At 38.1% G+C, this 18,789-nt stretch overlaps 2 protein-coding genes and 1 non-coding gene across 3 annotated transcripts; all 3 read left to right on the top strand.

The window, feature by feature from the left end:
* The first annotated feature begins 432 nt into the window (after nt 1-432).
* Nucleotides 433-3,692, top strand: LOC147502344 (pentatricopeptide repeat-containing protein At4g39530-like). The gene has a single exon (XM_086607180.1). It carries the CDS (start codon nt 800-802, stop codon nt 3,014-3,016), a length of 2,217 nt encoding a protein of 738 aa, XP_086463306.1. The 5' UTR covers nt 433-799; the 3' UTR covers nt 3,017-3,692.
* A 3,382-nt stretch (nt 3,693-7,074) lies between these two features.
* On the top strand, nt 7,075-7,145 carry TRNAG-GCC (transfer RNA glycine (anticodon GCC)). The gene has a single exon. It is a non-coding gene; the product is annotated as a tRNA-Gly (tRNA).
* A 1,900-nt stretch (nt 7,146-9,045) lies between these two features.
* LOC147502342 (protein CELLULOSE SYNTHASE INTERACTIVE 1-like) lies at nt 9,046-18,582 on the top strand. The gene is given in 9 exon segments (XM_086604515.1): nt 9,046-9,083; nt 9,300-9,408; nt 9,712-9,785; nt 10,322-13,385; nt 13,541-13,658; nt 13,661-16,084; nt 16,970-17,424; nt 18,213-18,329; nt 18,466-18,582. Coding segments are annotated over 9 exon segments (6,516 nt in total).
* Nucleotides 18,583-18,789: the final 207 nt, after the last annotated feature.

Below are 18,789 nucleotides of genomic sequence, written 5' to 3'. Positions count from 1 at the left end.
ATAATTTACAAAAATACCCTTAACGAGAATTTGAGTCTTTAATGTTATATTCGGAATTTCAATTAATTTCAAAATTATCAATATTTCAACTCTATATTATTTTTACCTTTTTTTTTTAAAACCAAAATATTGGACATAATTCCGATATTCCGTTCGGAATAATAAACACTATTATATGCAGTTATGCACAGTGAAAATGTATACCTCAATAGGTATGCACAAAGTGATTGTTTTTTTTCGATAACCACGCACAAAGTGATTGTTGTGCATACTGTATAGGTATGCACACTTAATAATATACGTACCAAATAAGTCGAGTCGTTTGGTTAGGCCAGACTGTTTTTTATTGTACGTCAGGGGTAAATTTGACCTTTTAGCACCCTGGTCTAATATGAGGTTGAAAATGCAGTAAAAATATGTTCCCGCCAAAACAAACTGGCTTTCCGCACCTTCCTAACATGAAAATAAACACTTGATAGAATGAAAACTCACTTCATACTAACAAACTCCCTTAAGTATTCTTTCATAAACAATTTCAATTTCACTGATTTCAAACAAACCATAAATTTCTCCACCTTCATTTACGAATCCCGATTCCAAAAATTTTCGCAAGAAAAGACGCGAGTTCGCAGATTTATTACAGTTACGCCTTTCGCATAAACCCCATTTGTATTACAATAAGATTCATGCAAAGATTGTAGTATATGGGTTTCATTCAGATCTTTATTTAACTAACGTTTTGCTTAATGTATACTCAAAGTCTGATTGTCTTTATGAAGCCAAGTTATTGTTTGATCAAATGCCTGACAGAAATTTAATTAGTTGGTCTTCGATGATTTCTATCTATACACAGCATGGTTATGGTGAAGAAGCTTTGACTGTGTTTTTCAGGTTTTCTAGATTTTCTCATGAGAATCCTAACGAGTTTATCTTAGCTAGTGTTTTGCGTGCTTGTGTGCAATTACGGGCGGTTGAACAAGCAATGCAAGTGCATGGTTTTGTTATTAAAGCTGGGTTTGAGCAAGATGTTTATGTGGGTACTTCTTTGATTGATTTTTATTCAAAGAATGCTAGTATTGGAGAAGCTAGAATGGTTTTCGATGAGCTACCTGTGAAGACTGCGGTTACTTGGACTGCGATGATTGCGGGGTATTCTCAAAGTGGAAAGAGTTATGTTTCTTTGCAGTTGTTTAATCGTATGAGGGAAACTGAGGTTGTTCCTGATAGATATGTTCTGTCAAGTCTTGTAAGTGCGTGTTCAGTATTGGAGTTTCTTGAAGGGGGAAAGCAGATTCATGCCTATGTGCTTAGGAATGGAATCGAAACGGATGTCTCGGTGATTAATGTGCTTATAGATCTATATTCCAAGTGTCGTAGGGTAAAAATTGGGAGGAGACTATTTAATCAGATGCCTATAAAAAATGTAGTCTCGTGGACGACAATGATAGCTGGGTACATGCAGAATTCTTGTGATTGGGATGCAATGAAGCTCTTCTCTGAGATGACACAACAGGGATGGAGACCAGATGGATATACTTGCACTAGTATTCTGAACTCATGCGGTTCACTTCAAGCACTAGAACAAGGAAGGCAAGTGCATTGCTACACAATCAAAGCCAATCTTGAATCTGATGAATTTGTGAAAAATGGTCTGGTTGATATGTATGCTAAATGTAGTTCTTTGGCAGACGCTAGACGAGCCTTTGATTCCATGAATGGACGTAATGTGATCTCTTACAATGCCATGATAGAAGGGTATGGTAGTCAGGGCATGCTTTCTGAAACGTTAGGTCTTTTTCAAGAGATGAGGGTTAGATCGGTACTTCCAAGCCTCTTGACATTTGTAAGTCTTCTAGGGCTTTCGGCTTCTTTGTCGACTATCAACTTCAGCAGGCAAATTCATGGCCTCATTGTTAAATTTGGAGTTGCTATTGACCTTTATGTTGGCAGTGCCCTGGTGGATGTTTATTCTAAGTGTCTGTGCATTGAGGATGCTAGACTAGTGTTTGACGATATTGATGAACATGATATAGTAGTGTGGAATGCGATAATTTTTGGATATACTTTAAATGGGCAAGGCGAGGAAGCCCTCAAACTTTTCCTGAGATTGCAGCTTTCCAGAATGAAACCTAACGAGTTCACATTTGTTGCTCTCGTCTCAGCAGCGAGTAACCTGGCAAGTCTTGTACATGGTCAACAGTTCCATAATCATCTTATTAAGATTGGTCTAGACTTGGAATCTTATGTCTCAAATGCCCTTGTAGACCTCTATGCAAAGTGCGGGAGCATTGAAGATGGTCAAAGAATGTTTGATGCCACTAACAGGAAGGATATTGTGTGTTGGAACTCGATGATCTCAATATATGCCCAGCATGGGCAAGCTGAAGAAGCTCTTTTGATGTATGAAAGGATGCGAGGTGAAGGAGTAGAACCCAACTATGTCACATTTGTTGCTGTGCTCTCAGCATGTAGCCATGTGGGCCTTGTTGAAAACGGGATTCATTACTTTAACTCGATGATGCTTGAGTTTGGAGTTGAGCCGGGTATAGAACATTATGTCTGTGTTGTTGCTCTTTTGAGTCGGGCAGGAAAACTATACGAAGCCAAAGAGTTCATTGAGCAAATGCCTATTGAGCCAGAGGCAATTGTATGGAGGAGCTTGCTTAGTGCATGTAGACTAGCTGGCGATGTTAACCTGGGCAAATATGCAGCTGAGAAGGCAATCTCACTCGATCCACAGGATAGTGGTTCCTATGTATTGCTTTCAAATATATTAGCATCTAGAGGCTTATGGGGTGAGGTGGAGAAAGTGAGGAGGAGGATGGACTGCAGTGAGGTTTTGAAGGAACCTGGAAATAGTTGGATCGAAGTGAATAAAGCGGTTCATGTATTTATTGCAAAAGACAAAAGTCATAATCAGGCTGAGTTGATATATTCAGTCTTGGACAAGTTAACTCATCTAATCAAAGGGGTTGGCAAGGTGCCTGATGCAAATATTTGTTTTGGGGAGTTTTGAGAAGCGGGATGGTTCCACAATCAAGTACAAACCTTCTAGTCTTAGCTGTTCTGATTGAGCTCAAGGCAGATGTTTCCTGTTTGATGTTACGATGGGTTGTCGGACGAACAGTCTGAAATTCTAGTAGTGATTGAAATGGAACTGCTGTCGTCGTCGTGAAGTTTTCTAGGTCTCCAACAAGCAAGCAGCCTCTAAATTATTGCCAGGCATCAACATGATTTCACTTGCAGAAATCCCTTAGGGGTGACATCTGACGTGCTCCTAAGTTCACTTACCCAGTTGGGTAAAGTTTTTTTGTCTGGATACTTGCTACATATGTGAAATACAAGAAATGCTTTAAGTCCCTTCCACCAGACCTTTATCCCTTCTCCTGGTTTCCGACTACCTGTAAGGGTTATCCAAATTTGCATTGAGGTACTTTGTAAACTGAGAGGTTCTAGGACGCTAACTCCATTGTTTTTCCCCTTCCATTTAGGGTTACTTTGTACCTTTGCTAGGATATGTAAGATTTGCTGCTTTCTTGATTATATAAGCTGTCAGCATCTTAATAGATGTTGATCCCAAGTGAGAGTGAAGTCCATAATCACCATGTAAAGATGGAAAATTTCCAATACTAATTTATATCTTGACTTATATGTCCATACAGATTTATCCAACTGGTCTTCTTATTTTGTTCTGTTGACTTCTTCACTATACAAGTTGCTATGTTGCAGAAGATTTTAGTATGAGAAACTGTCCCCAAAAAACACACAAAAGCTCAGACAGGAGTGATATCTATAAGATGTAAGCTTTTCTGCTTTAAGCTCCTGGAGATAAAACTACTTCAGTAGATTCACTGGGTATGCAATTAATTACAATATTCCATAATTACAATTACTTTTATCAGACTAATTCACTTGCTGGGCAAATTCTATTAAGATTGTTGGGGGCTCAAGAGAGGTTTTAGGAAGGTAATAGATTTGAAAAGAAAAATATTGAGAGGAGTTCTTGATGCTTCACCTGAAGATTTAGCAGGTGTGCGCCACATGTGCCTAATTGTCCCATGTGAGAATGGTTAATCATGCCACAACTAGAATCACACACTCAATCATGGCCACTTCGGCTCCATGTGCATAGGCAATATTATAAAGTCATGCATATGTCATATTATTATAGACTCATGATATGGGGTGGAATATTAGGGAACACCACATTATACAGTATACATACTAAAACACAGGTGCAAAATTTGAGATAATGAGTGTTTCTTATGAGAACATAAATTGATTATTTGTAGTAGGCTAATGTTGAAGGCTGGTTATTTATTTATTTAATTTTTTAACTATTTTGATATTTTTTGAGAGGTTAGAATTTGGATTTGAAAGGTTATAAATTTCGATTCGGATGTGTGGAAATTTCCGTAAATGTTTTCAAGATGATGCAAGTTCTCTTTAAAAGATCAAATATTGCTTGATATATATTATTTTTAATATTTCATAGGGTGAAAAATGTTCCTTTCAAATCTTTAACTGTGAATGGTGAATTGGTGACTATGGTCTGTCCTTTACTCATATTATAAAGAAGCTAACATGTTCTCTTGTAACTTTAAAAAAATGAGAAGGAAACAGTCCCCATTCCCTAATTCCCTTGGGTGTATGCAGGGAATTTGGCATCATCACAATTGAACACCAGAATGGAATCACGGACAATCATTCTTCACATTAAATTGGCAAGATCTATGAGTCAATGAAGAACATTCCGTAAGGTCTGATAGTACTGTGTACTATTGCATTTCCTTCTGATTCCCTATTTCCCTAATATAATAGTATGTACTTTTGGTTACAGGAAAAAGAATTAGAAGAAGGGTAAACAACTGACCACTCCTCCCTAAATAGTTAACAGCAATGTGACTTTCACCTGTGGCCCATTCAGTTGGTGCGTCTAATTTAGATAATTTGGACTGATAGATACTGACATAGATATGTGCAGAAGGACCAGTGGTTCCTTTGTCATGTATGGTTGCTGTTAATATGATTTGATTACAAACTTGCTGGATTGAACCCTTTTGATGCGATCTTCAATATGTTCCTTGCGTCTGGGTAAAGCTTTGATGAAGCTTGAAATATGCCCAGCAACCACCTGCACAAGTTTTGGCTCACTTTTACCAAACTTATTAGTCAAGCTTTGGTTTCATTTGGAAGAAAATTAAAGTCAGTTTAGACTTTGCCTATAGAAGAAAGTAGCATGTCATTTTCATTACGAAAAAAATGTGAAAGAAAAAGAGGACTCCTTGTGGAGAATATCAAGACCAGAGAACCAAAAAATTACAAACTGGAATTTCTTTTCACTAGCTCGAGGAGTCGAGGACTGCCCAGATCTAGAGGGTCGACTCAGAAGCAGAAACAATGAGACTGTCCTGTTTTGGATCCTCATACTTATTATCAATTAATTCATTTATTTGTTTATTTACAATGTCCCACCACTAGCATTGCTAAATAAGTGTTATTTCTATTTTCTAATGCACATCCTCGTGGAAGACTCCAGGTTATGTTAACTGTCCACTTTTGTTGTAATCTTAAAAGGTGATCACACCTCTTTAATTTAAAAACAATAAAAGGTGTATTATGGAGTTGTCCCTCTAACATGCATTTGCTTTTGTTCCAAGTTCCAACCCATTACGGGTGTATTAAAATGATAACAATATGTTGATATGTAAGTACAACTAAATACTTCTAATTAAGCCGTTATCCTTTTTAACCTTTTAGGCACTATTATTTGGATTCAGTAATAAAGATAAGTTGATATATTGTTGGGTTTAATAATGACTGAGCATTTGAGCAACGTACTAAATGACAAAAAGAGGCCAATATGTATATTTTAGCCCCACACACACACACAGCCAATTAACATATCATATGAGGGTGATGTGATGACGTTTCGTAATTGCTTCCATTTTTTTTTCTATTGGTGTAGAATGCTGTGCTTTATTTGTTTAAGTGAAGCCATCAATCTTTGTCCGTAGAAATAAGAAAATTCAGGATCATCAATAATAAGAAATAAAAAGACTGAAAATTAAGTTAACAATAATAATAATAAACTAAAAAGAGAAGTAAACTACACTTTCTCCTCCACATCTCCTTCTACATGTATGAGTATACTACACACTTCATCTTGTTTGGGTTTTAATTAAGTCTTTAACTTAAGATGCATATGTGTGTTAATGTTCATTGAAGTTCTATAGCTAAACAAAAGCAACTATGTTGATCTAGAATTTGTTGTACAAACCCAAGTTGGTGAAGAAAATGAGAGGATAGCTTATAGTATATATATATATATATATATATATATATATATATATATATATATATATATATATTTTTTTTTTTTTTTTTTTTTTTATATGGTAGCTTATAGCAAGGCCCTAAATATCGCCAATATATCTGATATATCGCCGATATATCTCGGTAAATTAGTACACCGATATCGATATTTTCGACATATCTACCGAATATTGAACCCTTTTTTCCGATATATATTGGAATTTCCGATATAAAACTTTATATCGACGATATAATTGATATTTCCGATATAATTGATATATATCAGTTGATTTTTTGACCATTTTTTTAATATAAATCTGATATTTCTAATATATTTCCGATATGTTTCCGATATTATATTTCTAATATATCCGATATATATCGGTTTTTGGGTACACCGATATATTCATCGATATCGATATTTTAAGCCTTGGCTTATAATATTCCCGTGGTAAGAGTGATATGACAAATACACGTACATACCTGCATGGCTGCATCCACTGATTCACCTCTTATATTATTATTTTTCGATAACCAAACCCAATTTAGTGAGGATCCACCTCTTATATAGACTACTGGATTTGTAATAGTTATTTGGAAGACACTAGAAGAAACACAAGATTTCCACCGTATCTAGAGTATAAAAAATCCCACAGTTTTTTTTTAGCAATTAAAATCCTCACTAAATTGGGTTACAATAAATTTTGCAATGATAATTTTCAATTAATAATGCAAACTGGTTCTCAGTGTAACACAAAAGCACCAGTGGTCTAGTGGTAGAATAGTACCCTGCCACGGTACAGACCCGGGTTCGATTCCCGGCTGGTGCATTTCTCCTTTAGTCGGTAGTTTTTGAAGATCGAACTTTGCGGTGCACTTCATAATTGTTTCGTTTGCAATCACAAAAGTTAAAATTCTACAGGGTACTTGCAAATGTTAAAAAACAGATAGTCAAATGACAGTTTTTCTTTTTTCTCTAAGATAGATGAAATGAAAAGAAAAGAAAAAAACAGTGAAATGGAAAACATGGTAGAAATGTATCACAGTCAGTTAGTTCCCTAACTTGATCAGTAATCATAGTTAATTTTCTCACCTGATGGATTATTTTATTTAAACATTTTATGGCATAATCAGCTCTGTTGGAGTGTCACTGTATGACTGTATCTTACTCGACATTGCCTGCCCACTGGGCTATGAAAAATTGAAAAGTAAGCTCTCCACCGGCAGAATATATAAGAAGAGTAAGCTTTTATTGGCTAGGCTCTCAGCCGTCGTCTCTCTGTCTTGGCTTGCTCAATAATGGTTCATGGCTGCAGTTATTATTGTATGCCTATCTTGTTGGTCTTGGTTATAATTACTCTTTTAAAGTGGTGCCCAATGCCCCCATTGCTTCACGTGTTGCTTCTTTAAAATCATTATTATCAACACAAATATCTCAAGAAAATCAAATGGTATCAAGATTCATTAGTATCCAATTATATGGTTACCTTTATTAATTTTATTTTCTTTTAATAATCTTACTCAGCTCTAATTATTATGCCTATGTTCACAATCACAATAGCATGCCACACTTTTCATTTTCTTTGATAAAATATTACGAAAATCGGTTTGTGATATCACCACCAAAAGTGCAGTGGCCATTAGTAGTCATTTCGCTTCTTATGTTCGACTAGAGACGATGATTAATTGTCCAATATCTAAGAAAATAATGCACTTTCCTATGTTTTCCTGTATAATTTATTAACGTCAATCATATAAAAATAACTCTTTTTGATATCATAATATACATTAGGATCGGTCTTTTTTAACATAATGAATTTGCAATACACCCCCATTATATATTCATCTAAAATTTCTTATAATGATCGTATCAGTGCTTTAATTATAACCATAATTAGAACAATCATATCAATCACGTACTAATTAATAAAAGCAAAAATTGTACACTTATGGTCTATAGTCTGATGATATATATAAATCTTTCTGAGTTACAAGTCTCCGATTAAAAATTATAAATAGATTTCCCATTTCCACAATATAATTACACAAAATCATAGTTATTCGTTATTACACAACAATTTGTTAATTATAAAATCTTGTAAATCCAGGTCAGCAGCATCCACTAGTAAGATTTTAAGACAGGCACAGGCAGGTGTAAAAAGTAAAAAAATAAGATTGGCCGAATAAGCCGAGGCTGACCTTTGAACAAGCACAGAGCACAGTACTAAAACAAGTAATAACCAACTACCAAACCAAGCCAGCTAAGTCAACCCCACAGCAAGAATTGTCGGCGGTATTGCTAGAGAAATAGAGAGAGAGAAAATAAAATGCTCTCTTCAGTCTTCACTGAAACACAATAACAAGTTTTGATAAAGGCGCTAAACCAAAATAAAAATCTCGTAATAAATCAAAATGCAATATAAACAAATAAATAAATAAATAAAGCCATTATTCTCTTCTCTCTCTTTTCTACTTCTTCTTATAACCAAAAAATTCCATGCATTAATACTTATATAACCTCTCATTTCTCTCTCTCTCTCTCAAACTTACAGAGAAAGTCTCAATCGGTGAGAAACACGTTGTTTTTGAGATCTGTTATGCATTTGTTTCGTTGCTTGATTTTGATCTGTGACAGTTACTAATAACAGAGACTGAAGTTAAAAGAATTCAATTCATGTTTTGTTTCATCAAATCTTTCTTATACGATTTATATTGTTCAGATTTGAAGTAATGAGTGAATGTGAACTAGTCGATCTACGGATTCCACTGTAATTCCAATTGAATTGTACTTTTAATTACTTGCATGTGGCTCTGGATCTCCGTTTTCTGTCTGTTGGAAATTTAATTATTGTGTTTTGGATTTCTGAATGCCATTTTTTTTTTTTTTGGTTTGTGTAGGAGGCTGTTCTCTCTCTCTCTCTCTCTCTCTCTCTCTTTTTATTGGATTCTGTCAATAAGAATAAGAAGATCCAGATTTAAAGCAGGGCCTGGATCAGTTTATTTGAAGGAAATTTAACAGCAGCAAAGCTGGCGGCGGCACTAGCCTGGAGGTTTTCCACCGGCAATGGAAACGGCTATGGAACTAAGGATCTGGTATATATACTTTATTTTTGTTTCTTATGGAAAATGTACTAATAATTGAAAGCTTAATTTTGATATTGGTTCGGCATGCATTGAATTTAAATTGATGATATATGTATGGGAGATTTGTGATGCTTTCGTTATAGGTTTTTTGGTAGTTTATGAGTATTAGTTGTGTTAGATTATAGTTGTATCAAGACGGCATCATTGCCAAAGTACAATTGTTAAATGATGAAAAAGAATAAGGGGGCCTTCTGTTTATAACTTTGATGATGAATGTCCTTTTTTTTAAAAAATTGTCTTGAATGTTTGCAGGAAAGAAATGTGGATGCAAAGCTTCACGATTCGGATCCCCCAACTCCACACTCAGTTGTGAAGATGAGTTTGAGGTACAAACTGTTCAGACGCTGCTCCCAACTTATTTTTTCTTATTGCCAAATTGGAAATCACTTCGGTACAGAATCTGTATTTGGGACACTGAAGCTTGCGATCTTGATGCTAACTTTTTCATTTTTGGTCACCATGAACCACATAAATAGTAATCATCAATGCTTGCGTCTAATTATAATGAAAACATTTTTTTTTTTTTTTTTTATCACCTGTAAAGGGTAAAAAGACACATTTATTATCCAGATCTATGTTTCAGAAGTATCCAAGGAGGGAAGTTTAGGCAGTTTATGACATTGAATAAATCACATTCAATATTTATGGAATTATTAATATCTCTTTGTGATAAACATTTCGCATGGGAAAAGGCGAAAATTGTTGCAAAGATGTTTTGTTTGCCTTTGTTTTTGTTTGTATCTGGGGATATATAATTCACATTACATCGTTTCCATTTCAGGGTCATCTTAAAGCTGTTAAATTTGCACAGTTCATGACTAACTGCATCTCCTGAATTTTATCAACTCTGATTTACTTGCAGAGACCGTAGTAGCAGTATGGAGGATCCAGATGGGACATTGGCAAGTGTTGCCCAGTGCATTGAGCAGCTGCGTCAGAGTTCCTCAACTCTACATGAGAAAGAAAGCTCATTGAAGCAGCTGATGAACCTTATTGATACACATGACAATGCTTTTAGTGCTGTTGGATCTCATTCTCAGGCTGTTCCTATACTTGTTTCACTCCTTAGATCAGGATCACTTGGAGTGAAGATGCAGGCTGCTACAGTTTTGGGCTCTCTCTGTAAGGACGATGAACTACGGGTGAAAGTATTGCTGGGAGGTTGCATTCCGCCATTGCTCGGCCTTCTCAGATCCAGCTCAGAAGAAGGACAAATTGCTGCTGCAAAGGCTATTTATGCTGTTTCTCAAGGTGGGGCTCGAGATCATGTTGGGTCAAAAATCTTCTCAACTGAAGGAGTTGTTCCAGTACTCTGGAAGCAGCTAGAAATTGGACCAAAAGCTGGTAAATTGGTTGATAACCTATTGACTGGAGCTTTAAGAAACCTCTCCAGCAGTACTGAGAAGTTCTGGTCGGCAACAGTAGAAGCAGGAGGAGTGGATGTCCTAGTGAAGTTGCTGACAACTGGACAGTCAAGTACTCAAGCAAATGTTTGCTTTCTTCTCGCATGTATGATGATGGAGGACGCATCTACGTGTCCTAGGGTATTAGCTACAGAATCTACTAAACTTCTTCTCAAGCTACTGGGACCTGATAATGAAGCTTCTGTAAGGGCAGAAGCTGCTGGTGCTCTTAAATCTCTTTCTTCCCAGTGCAAAGAAGCCAGGCGAGATATAGCTAACTTTAATGGTATACCTGCTCTGATAAATGCTACTATAGCCCCATCAAAAGAATTCATGCAAGGTGAGTACGCTCAAGCATTGCAAGAGAATGCCATGTGTGCTCTGGCCAACATCTCTGGTGGTTTGTCGTATGTTATCTCAAGCCTTGGGGAAAGCCTTGATTCATGCAGTTCTCCAGCACAAATTGCTGACACTATTGGGGCTTTAGCGTCTGCTCTTATGATATATGATGTCAAAGCAGAGGCTATGAGGTCATCAGACTCCCTGATTGTTGAGCAGATATTGGTGAAGCAGTTAAAAGCTCAGTCACCATTTCTTGTGAAGGAACGCACTATTGAAGCCCTAGCCAGCTTATATGGGAATCCTATCCTATCAAAGAAGCTTGCAGACTCTGAAGCAAAGCGTCTTCTTGTAGGTTTGATCACAATGGCAATCAATGAGGTTCAGGATGAGCTGATAAGATCCCTTCTCATACTATGTAAGAATGAGGGAAATTTATGGGGTGCACTACAGGGCCGTGAGGGGGTTCAGCTGTTAATATCCCTTCTTGGGTTGTCATCAGAGCAGCAGCAAGAGTGTGCAGTCGCATTACTTTGCCTTTTGTCTAACGAGAAAGATGATAGCAAATGGGCTATCACTGCTGCTGGTGGCATACCACCACTTGTTCAAATTCTAGAGATAGGCTCTGCAAAAGCCAAAGAAGACTCTGCAAGAATCCTTGGAAACCTATGCAATCACAATGAAGATATACGAGCATGTGTTGAAAGTGCCGATGCTGTCCCTGCCCTATTATGGCTACTGAAAAATGGAAGCCAGAACGGCAAAGAGATTGCAGCAAATACACTCAACCATCTTATCCACAAATCAGATACAGGGACAATTAGCCAACTGACATCCTTATTGACTAGTGATTTACCAGAATCAAAAGTTTATGTTTTGGATGCGCTAAAAAGTTTGCTTTCTGTGGCACCCTTGAAGGATATATTGCACGAAGGTAGTGCCTCAAATGATGCAATCGAGACAATGATAAGAATTATGAGTTCAACGAGAGAAGAGACTCAGGCTAAGTCTGCATCTGTCTTAGCTGGACTATTTGATCTCCGAAGGGACTTGCGTGAAAGTAACATGGGTCCTAAAGCTCTCTGGTCAGCAATGAAGCTTCTCAACGAGGATTCCGAAACGATATTGATGGAATCCTCACGATGCCTTGCTGCTATTTTCCTGTCAATTAAACAAAATAGGGATGTAGCAGCTGTTGCTAGAAACACATTATCTCCACTGATCATTCTTGCTAACTCTTCAGTTTTGGAGGTTGCTGAACAGGCAACACGGGCTTTGGCTAATCTTTTTTTGGATCACGAAGCATCAAAAGAAGCATTTCCTGAAGAAATTATATTGCCTGTTACAAGGGTACTGCGTGAAGGCATGATTGATGGAAGGACCCATGCTGCTGCAGCAGTTGCTCGCCTTCTTCAGTGCCGTGCAATGGACTATTCACTTCCTGATTCTGTCAATTCTGCTGGAACAGTTCTTGCATTAGTTTCTCTCTTAGAAAGTGCTGGTGTTGAATCTGCGGCCGTGTCAGAAGCACTTGATGCAATCTCTTTGTTGTCTAAAATGAAAGGAACTAGTGGGCATGCCAAACCTGCGTGGGCAGTCCTAGCTGAATATCCCCACACCATAGCCCCAATTGTTTCGTGCTTAGCTAATGCAACCCCGCTGTTGCAAGACAAAGCAATAGAAATTTTATCCAGACTTTGCCGAGGTCAATCTGTTGTCCTGGGAGACACAATCTCTAGCACTTTTGGATGTATATCTTCAATTGCTCACAGGGTGATTAATTCCATGAATGCCAAAGTCAAAATTGGAGGAGCTGCACTTCTTATTTGTGCTGCGAAGGTGCATTATGAAAAGGTGATATTAGCTCTGAATGAGTCGAGTTCATGTATCCAACTCATTCAATCTCTCGTTGAAATTGTTAGTTCAGCGCAATCTTCTTTGTCCATGGGCCATAGTGCAAGTGAAAATATGGATGACATAGCCATCTATCGGCATACTAAGGAACAGACTAGAAGTGATCAGATCGAGAATAACCTAGCAGTTATTTCTGGTGACAATCTTGCTATATGGCTCCTTTCAGTTCTTTCCTGTCACGATGATAAAAGCAAAGTTGCCACCATGGAAGCTGGAGCAGTTGAAATTCTCACTGATAAGATTTCTCAACATTTGTCGCAAGCTACACAGGTAATTCTGACCTAGGTTTTACAGTTTCAGTACTAGCCATGGACCATCGCTGCTGGTCATATCCTCTGTACATTTTCTTGTTCATCTGCAGTTATGCTGTATCAGAACTTATGACATTTTGTAAGCTACTATTAAATCTTGTATATATTATGCAGATGGATCCAAAGGACGATAACAGTACGTCGGTTTGTGCTTTACTGCTTGCTATTTTGTTTCAAGACAGAGATATCATACGAGCACATGCAACCATGAGATCAGTTCCCGTGCTTGCAAATTTTTGAAGTTGGAGGAGCCTGCAAACAGATATTTTGCTGCGCAAGCACTTGCCAGCCTAGTCTGTAATGGCAGCAGAGGAACTCTTCTGGCTGTGGCAAATTCCGGGGCAGCTATTGGGCTCATTTCCTTAATTGGCTGTGCTGATGCGGATATATATGATCTTTTGATATTGTCAGACGAGTTTAATTTGGTTCGCAATCCAGAGCAAGTTGCGTTAGAGAGATTGTTTAGAGTTGATGACATTAGAGCAGGTGCTACTTCTCGGAAAGCAATACCTGTCCTTGTTGATCTTCTTAAACCTATTCCTGATCGACCTGGTGCACCTTTTCTGGCACTTGGGCTCTTGACTCATCTTGCGAAAGACAATCTTGCTAACAAGACTGTAATGGTGGAGTCAGGGGCTTTAGAGGCACTGAGTAAGTATCTGTCGCTCGGACCTCAGGATGCAACTGAAGAAGCAGCTACAGAATTATTAGGGATTCTCTTTGATAGTGCTGAAATACGTAAACATGAGTCCGCATATGGTGCTGTCAATCAGCTTGTAGCTGTTCTGCGTCTTGGTGGGAGAGGGGCCAGGTATAGTGCTGCTAAGGCATTGGAGAGCTTATTTTCCTCAGACCACATCAGGAAAGCGGAAAACGCCCGACAAGCTGTTCAACCCCTGGTGGAGATTCTTAACACTGGAATGGAGAGGGAGCAACATGCTGCGATCAGTGCATTGGTTAGGTTACTATGTGAAAGTCCATCAAGGGCCCTTGCTGTTGCAGATGTGGAAATGAATGCAGTAGATGTTCTTTGTAGGATCCTTGCATCTAATTGCTCAATGGAGCTGAAAGGAGATGCTGCTGAGCTCTGTTGTGTCCTTTTTGGGAATACCAGAATTAGGTCTACAGTTGCTGCTGCTCGCTGTGTTGAACCTCTAGTGTCTCTTCTTGTATCAGAGTACAGTCCTGCTCAGCATTCAGTTGTTCGTGCTCTGGATAAATTATTGGATGATGAGCAATTGGCAGAACTAGTTGCTGCACATGGCGCAGTCATTCCGCTTGTTGGTCTTTTGTTTGGTAAAAATTACTTAATTCATGAGGCTATTTCAAGAGCATTGGTAAAGTTGGGAAAAGACCGACCTGCTTGTAAGATGGAAATGGTTAAAGCGGGAGTCATTGAGAGCATTCTTGATATCCTCCTTGAGGCACCCGATTTTCTCTGTGCTGTATTTGCTGAACTGCTTCGGATATTAACGAACAATACTACCATTGCGCAAGGTCCATCTGCAGCTAAAGTGGTCGAGCCTCTTTTTTTGTTGCTTACTAGACCAGAGTTTGGTCCTGACGGACAGCATAGTGCTTTACAGGTCCTTGTTAACATTTTGGAGCATCCAAATTGCCGTGCTGACTATAGCCTGAGTTCTCACCAGACTATTGAACCAATTATACCTTTACTGGATTCTCCATCTCCAGCAGTGCAACAATTGGCGGCTGAACTTCTCTCACATCTACTCTTGGAAGAACATCTTCAGAAGGACTTAATAATACAGCACATAATTAGCCCCCTTATACGTGTTTTAGGGTGTGGAACTCAGATATTGCAACACCGAGCTATTAAAGCTCTTGCCAGTATTGCATCAATTTGGCCCAATGAAATTGCAAAAGAGGGTGGTGTGAGTGAGCTTTCCAAAGTTATACTCTTAGCTGATCCTATATTGCCTAATGCCTTGTGGGAATCTGCTGCTTCAATATTAGCTTGTATCCTGCAGTTTAGTTCTGAATATTATTTGGAAGTACCTGTTGCTGTGTTGGTAAGATTGCTTCATTCTGGCACAGAAAGTACAGTTATTGGTGCGTTAAATGCTCTTCTTGTGTTGGAAAGTGATGACGCAACCAGTGCCGAAGCAATGGCTGAAAGTGGTGTGATAGAGGCGCTTTTGGAACTTTTGCGGTGTCATCAGTGCGAGGAAACTGCAGCAAGACTGCTTGAAGTGTTGCTTAACAATGTGAAGATCAGAGATACTAAAGCTGCCAAATCTGCAATTTCACCCTTATCTCAGTATCTTCTCGACCCACAAACTCAAGCGCAGCAGGCAAGGTTACTAGCAACTCTAGCTCTTGGTGATCTATTCCAGAATGAGGGCCTCGCACGAACAACAGACGCTGTTTCTGCTTGTCGAGCCCTAGTTAATTTGCTTGAAGACCAACCTACGGAAGAAATGAAAGTGGTGGCTATATGTGCCTTGCAGAACCTAGTTATGTACAGTCGATCAAACAAAAGAGCAGTTGCAGAAGCAGGTGGCGTCCAAGTTGTACTGGATCTCATCAGTACAAGTGATCCAGATACATCAGTTCAGGCGGCTATGTTTGTTAAACTGCTTTTTTCCAATCATACTATTCAAGAATATGCTTCGAGTGAAACAGTGCGAGCAATAACTGGTATGTACGAGTTATCCATCTATGATTCTTCTTTGGCGTATTTCTTCTTAAATTCCAACTTCAAATGTTCTTTCGGAATTGATGAATTTCTTTTGGTAAGAAAATGCAAGTTATTTACTTGTGTGTTTTCAATTACATGATCTCCATTGCTATATCACATGAAGCTTTTCTGTCATTTGCCTTTATTACATAATATAAGTGTACCAGCACAATTTAAGGTACTTATTGTATGAGTTGTCCTTGGTTTTCATTTTCTTCATCTTTAATATTCTTTTTGCTGTTGTTTTTTTTTTTTTTTATTTGTCTATTTACCTTTAAAGAACATGTATTTTCCATTAGAGACCATAGATGATAGCTCTTAGAGCTCAGAAGGAGTTCTTAAGACCTGCACTTTTATTTTCTACTTTTCTAGAGCTCCCCTAAATTATAGAATCTGACTCTAAGAGTGCAGGACTTGTCGGTTTCTAAGAATTTTACTCGAAACCTAAGAATTATAGAATCTTACTTTTATTTGCTGCGGGTCATTATGTGGTCTGATACTGGTTTGCTTTAATATAATTGATATTAGTTGTTCCTTAGTGTAGATGATAGCTCTTAGAGCTCAGAAGGAGTGCTTAAGATCTGCACTTTTATTTTCTACTTTTCTAGAGCTCCCCTTAATTATAGAATCTGACTCTAAGAGTGCAGGATTTGTCGGTTTCTAAGAATTTTACTCGAAACCTAAGAATTATAGAATCTTACTTTTATTTGCTGCGGGTCATTATGTGGTCTGATACTGGTTTGCTTTAATATAACTGATATTAGTTGTTCCTTAGTGCTCCTCTGTGTTTTTTCATGCTCATAACTAATATTTCTTGTGTCTGGTGAATTTGTTCATTCCTGCAGCTGCTATAGAAAAGGATTTATGGGCTACTGGAAGTGTGAACGAGGAGTACCTCAAAGCTCTTAATTCACTATTTAGCAACTTCCCACGTCTGAGGGCCACTGAGCCTGCGACACTCAGTATCCCCCACTTGGTCACATCACTCAAGACTGGTTCGGAGGCAACTCAAGAAGCTGCTTTGGATTCACTTTTCCATCTCAGGCAAGCTTGGTCAGCTTGCCCAGCCGAAGTCTCTAAAACTCAGTCAGTGGCTGCTGCAGAGGCAATTCCATTGCTGCAGTACTTGATTCAGTCTGGTCCACCCCGATTCCAGGAAAAGGCGGAACTTCTTCTACAGTGTTTACCTGGGACGTTAGTGGTCACCATTAAGCGTGGAAACAATTTGAAGCAATCTGTTGGCAATGCTAGTGTCTACTGCAAAATCACACTTGGAAATACTCCGCCCAGGCAGACGCAGGTAAGAAAAAGTGCCAAGTCAATCAATTATTTTCTGTTGACATAAGCTTCTTTACGAACTTGCCTTTTCAATATAGAAGGCCCTAGGACCATGCTTCCATGGTTTTGATTCTGTTTGAAACTGAACTGTTGCTTAACAAGTCAAACCTCACCGATTATTGGGTACTTTCATTGATAGATTGCATGTCTTCAGGACTTCTCCATGCTGCCTCAATTCTATCATGAGCTTTCATATTTAGAATAATAAGTAAAAATAGTGTAATTTTTTCTGAGCTAAACTCCCGGCCTCCCTTGAAAGGAAATGGTAAACAACCTCGGAGATAAATAAAATCATTGAAAATTATGTGGGTCATTGCTTCACTTCATGGTCATAATTTGGAACTTTCATTCGCCGGAAGTGGCTGCACATCACCTTTCTTCTGTGGCATCCAACTTTCACTCTTTGAATACATGCCCAATTGCCCATGAAGGGTACGTAGCCTCTACTGTCTCCCTCATATGGAAGCTAGACTCCTGCGGTGATTCGGCAGTATGTTGAAGTAGCTGCTGCTTAGGTGCTATATAAGAATATTAGCTAATTCATATATCATGCATGTTGCATGAAAAGTCAGTTAGATTTTGTTGACTCCTTCCATGACGTCATTGCATTTCATTTTCCACTCTGGTTTGAAAGTTGTTACAGATCCAGATCCAAATTTGAAATTACTTTCTCCTTCCATTTTCATGACCTTTATATGCTTCCAGTACATGTAACATTTATAGAATACACTGTTTGTTTTCACTTTTCAGGTTGTTTCAACTGGTCCTACTCCTGAGTGGGACGAGGGCTTTGCATGGGCACTAGATAGTCCTCCAAAAGGTCAAAAACTTCACATTACCTGTAAGAACAAGAGCAAATTTGGGAAGGTGAGTTACTTATTAAGCATAATCAATTAATCATCAATTAAGAAAACAAGACAAAAGAAATAGATTCTGACAGCTTTATTAAGCTTCACTATTATCAGAAACTGAAACTTACTTTTTTTTTAATCCAATGACAGAGCTCATTCGGGAAAGTAACAATCCAGATTGACCGGGTTGTAATGCTGGGTTCTGTTGCTGGGGAGTACACACTACTGCCTCAAAGCAAAAGTGGAGCGTCTCGAAATTTGGAAATTGAATTCCAATGGTCCAACAAAATTAACGACTCGAATTAAGCTTGTTAATACATTTCTGTCATTTGTTTAAGATCTACTTCCGGGAGATACTGAAAACACACAAACTATTTTGTATATAGTCTGCGGCAGGAGAGCGTTGTCTTGATTCTTGAAAGTTATTTCTCTTCACCTGTAAAACAGCAGGTTTGTTGTATCATCTCATTTCTGTT

This window comes from Coptis chinensis, chromosome 4 (assembly GCF_015680905.1).
Source record: "Coptis chinensis isolate HL-2020 chromosome 4, ASM1568090v1, whole genome shotgun sequence".
Lineage (NCBI taxonomy): Eukaryota > Viridiplantae > Streptophyta > Magnoliopsida > Ranunculales > Ranunculaceae > Coptis > Coptis chinensis.
The sequence above is the reverse complement of the archived record's forward strand: the minus strand, read 5'-3'. Positions and strand labels throughout refer to the sequence as shown.

Coding starts and splice junctions, on each gene's coding strand:
- LOC147502344 (XM_086607180.1), top strand. CDS start 800: ATGCCTGACAGAAATTTAATTAGTTGGTCTTCGATGATTTCTATCTAT.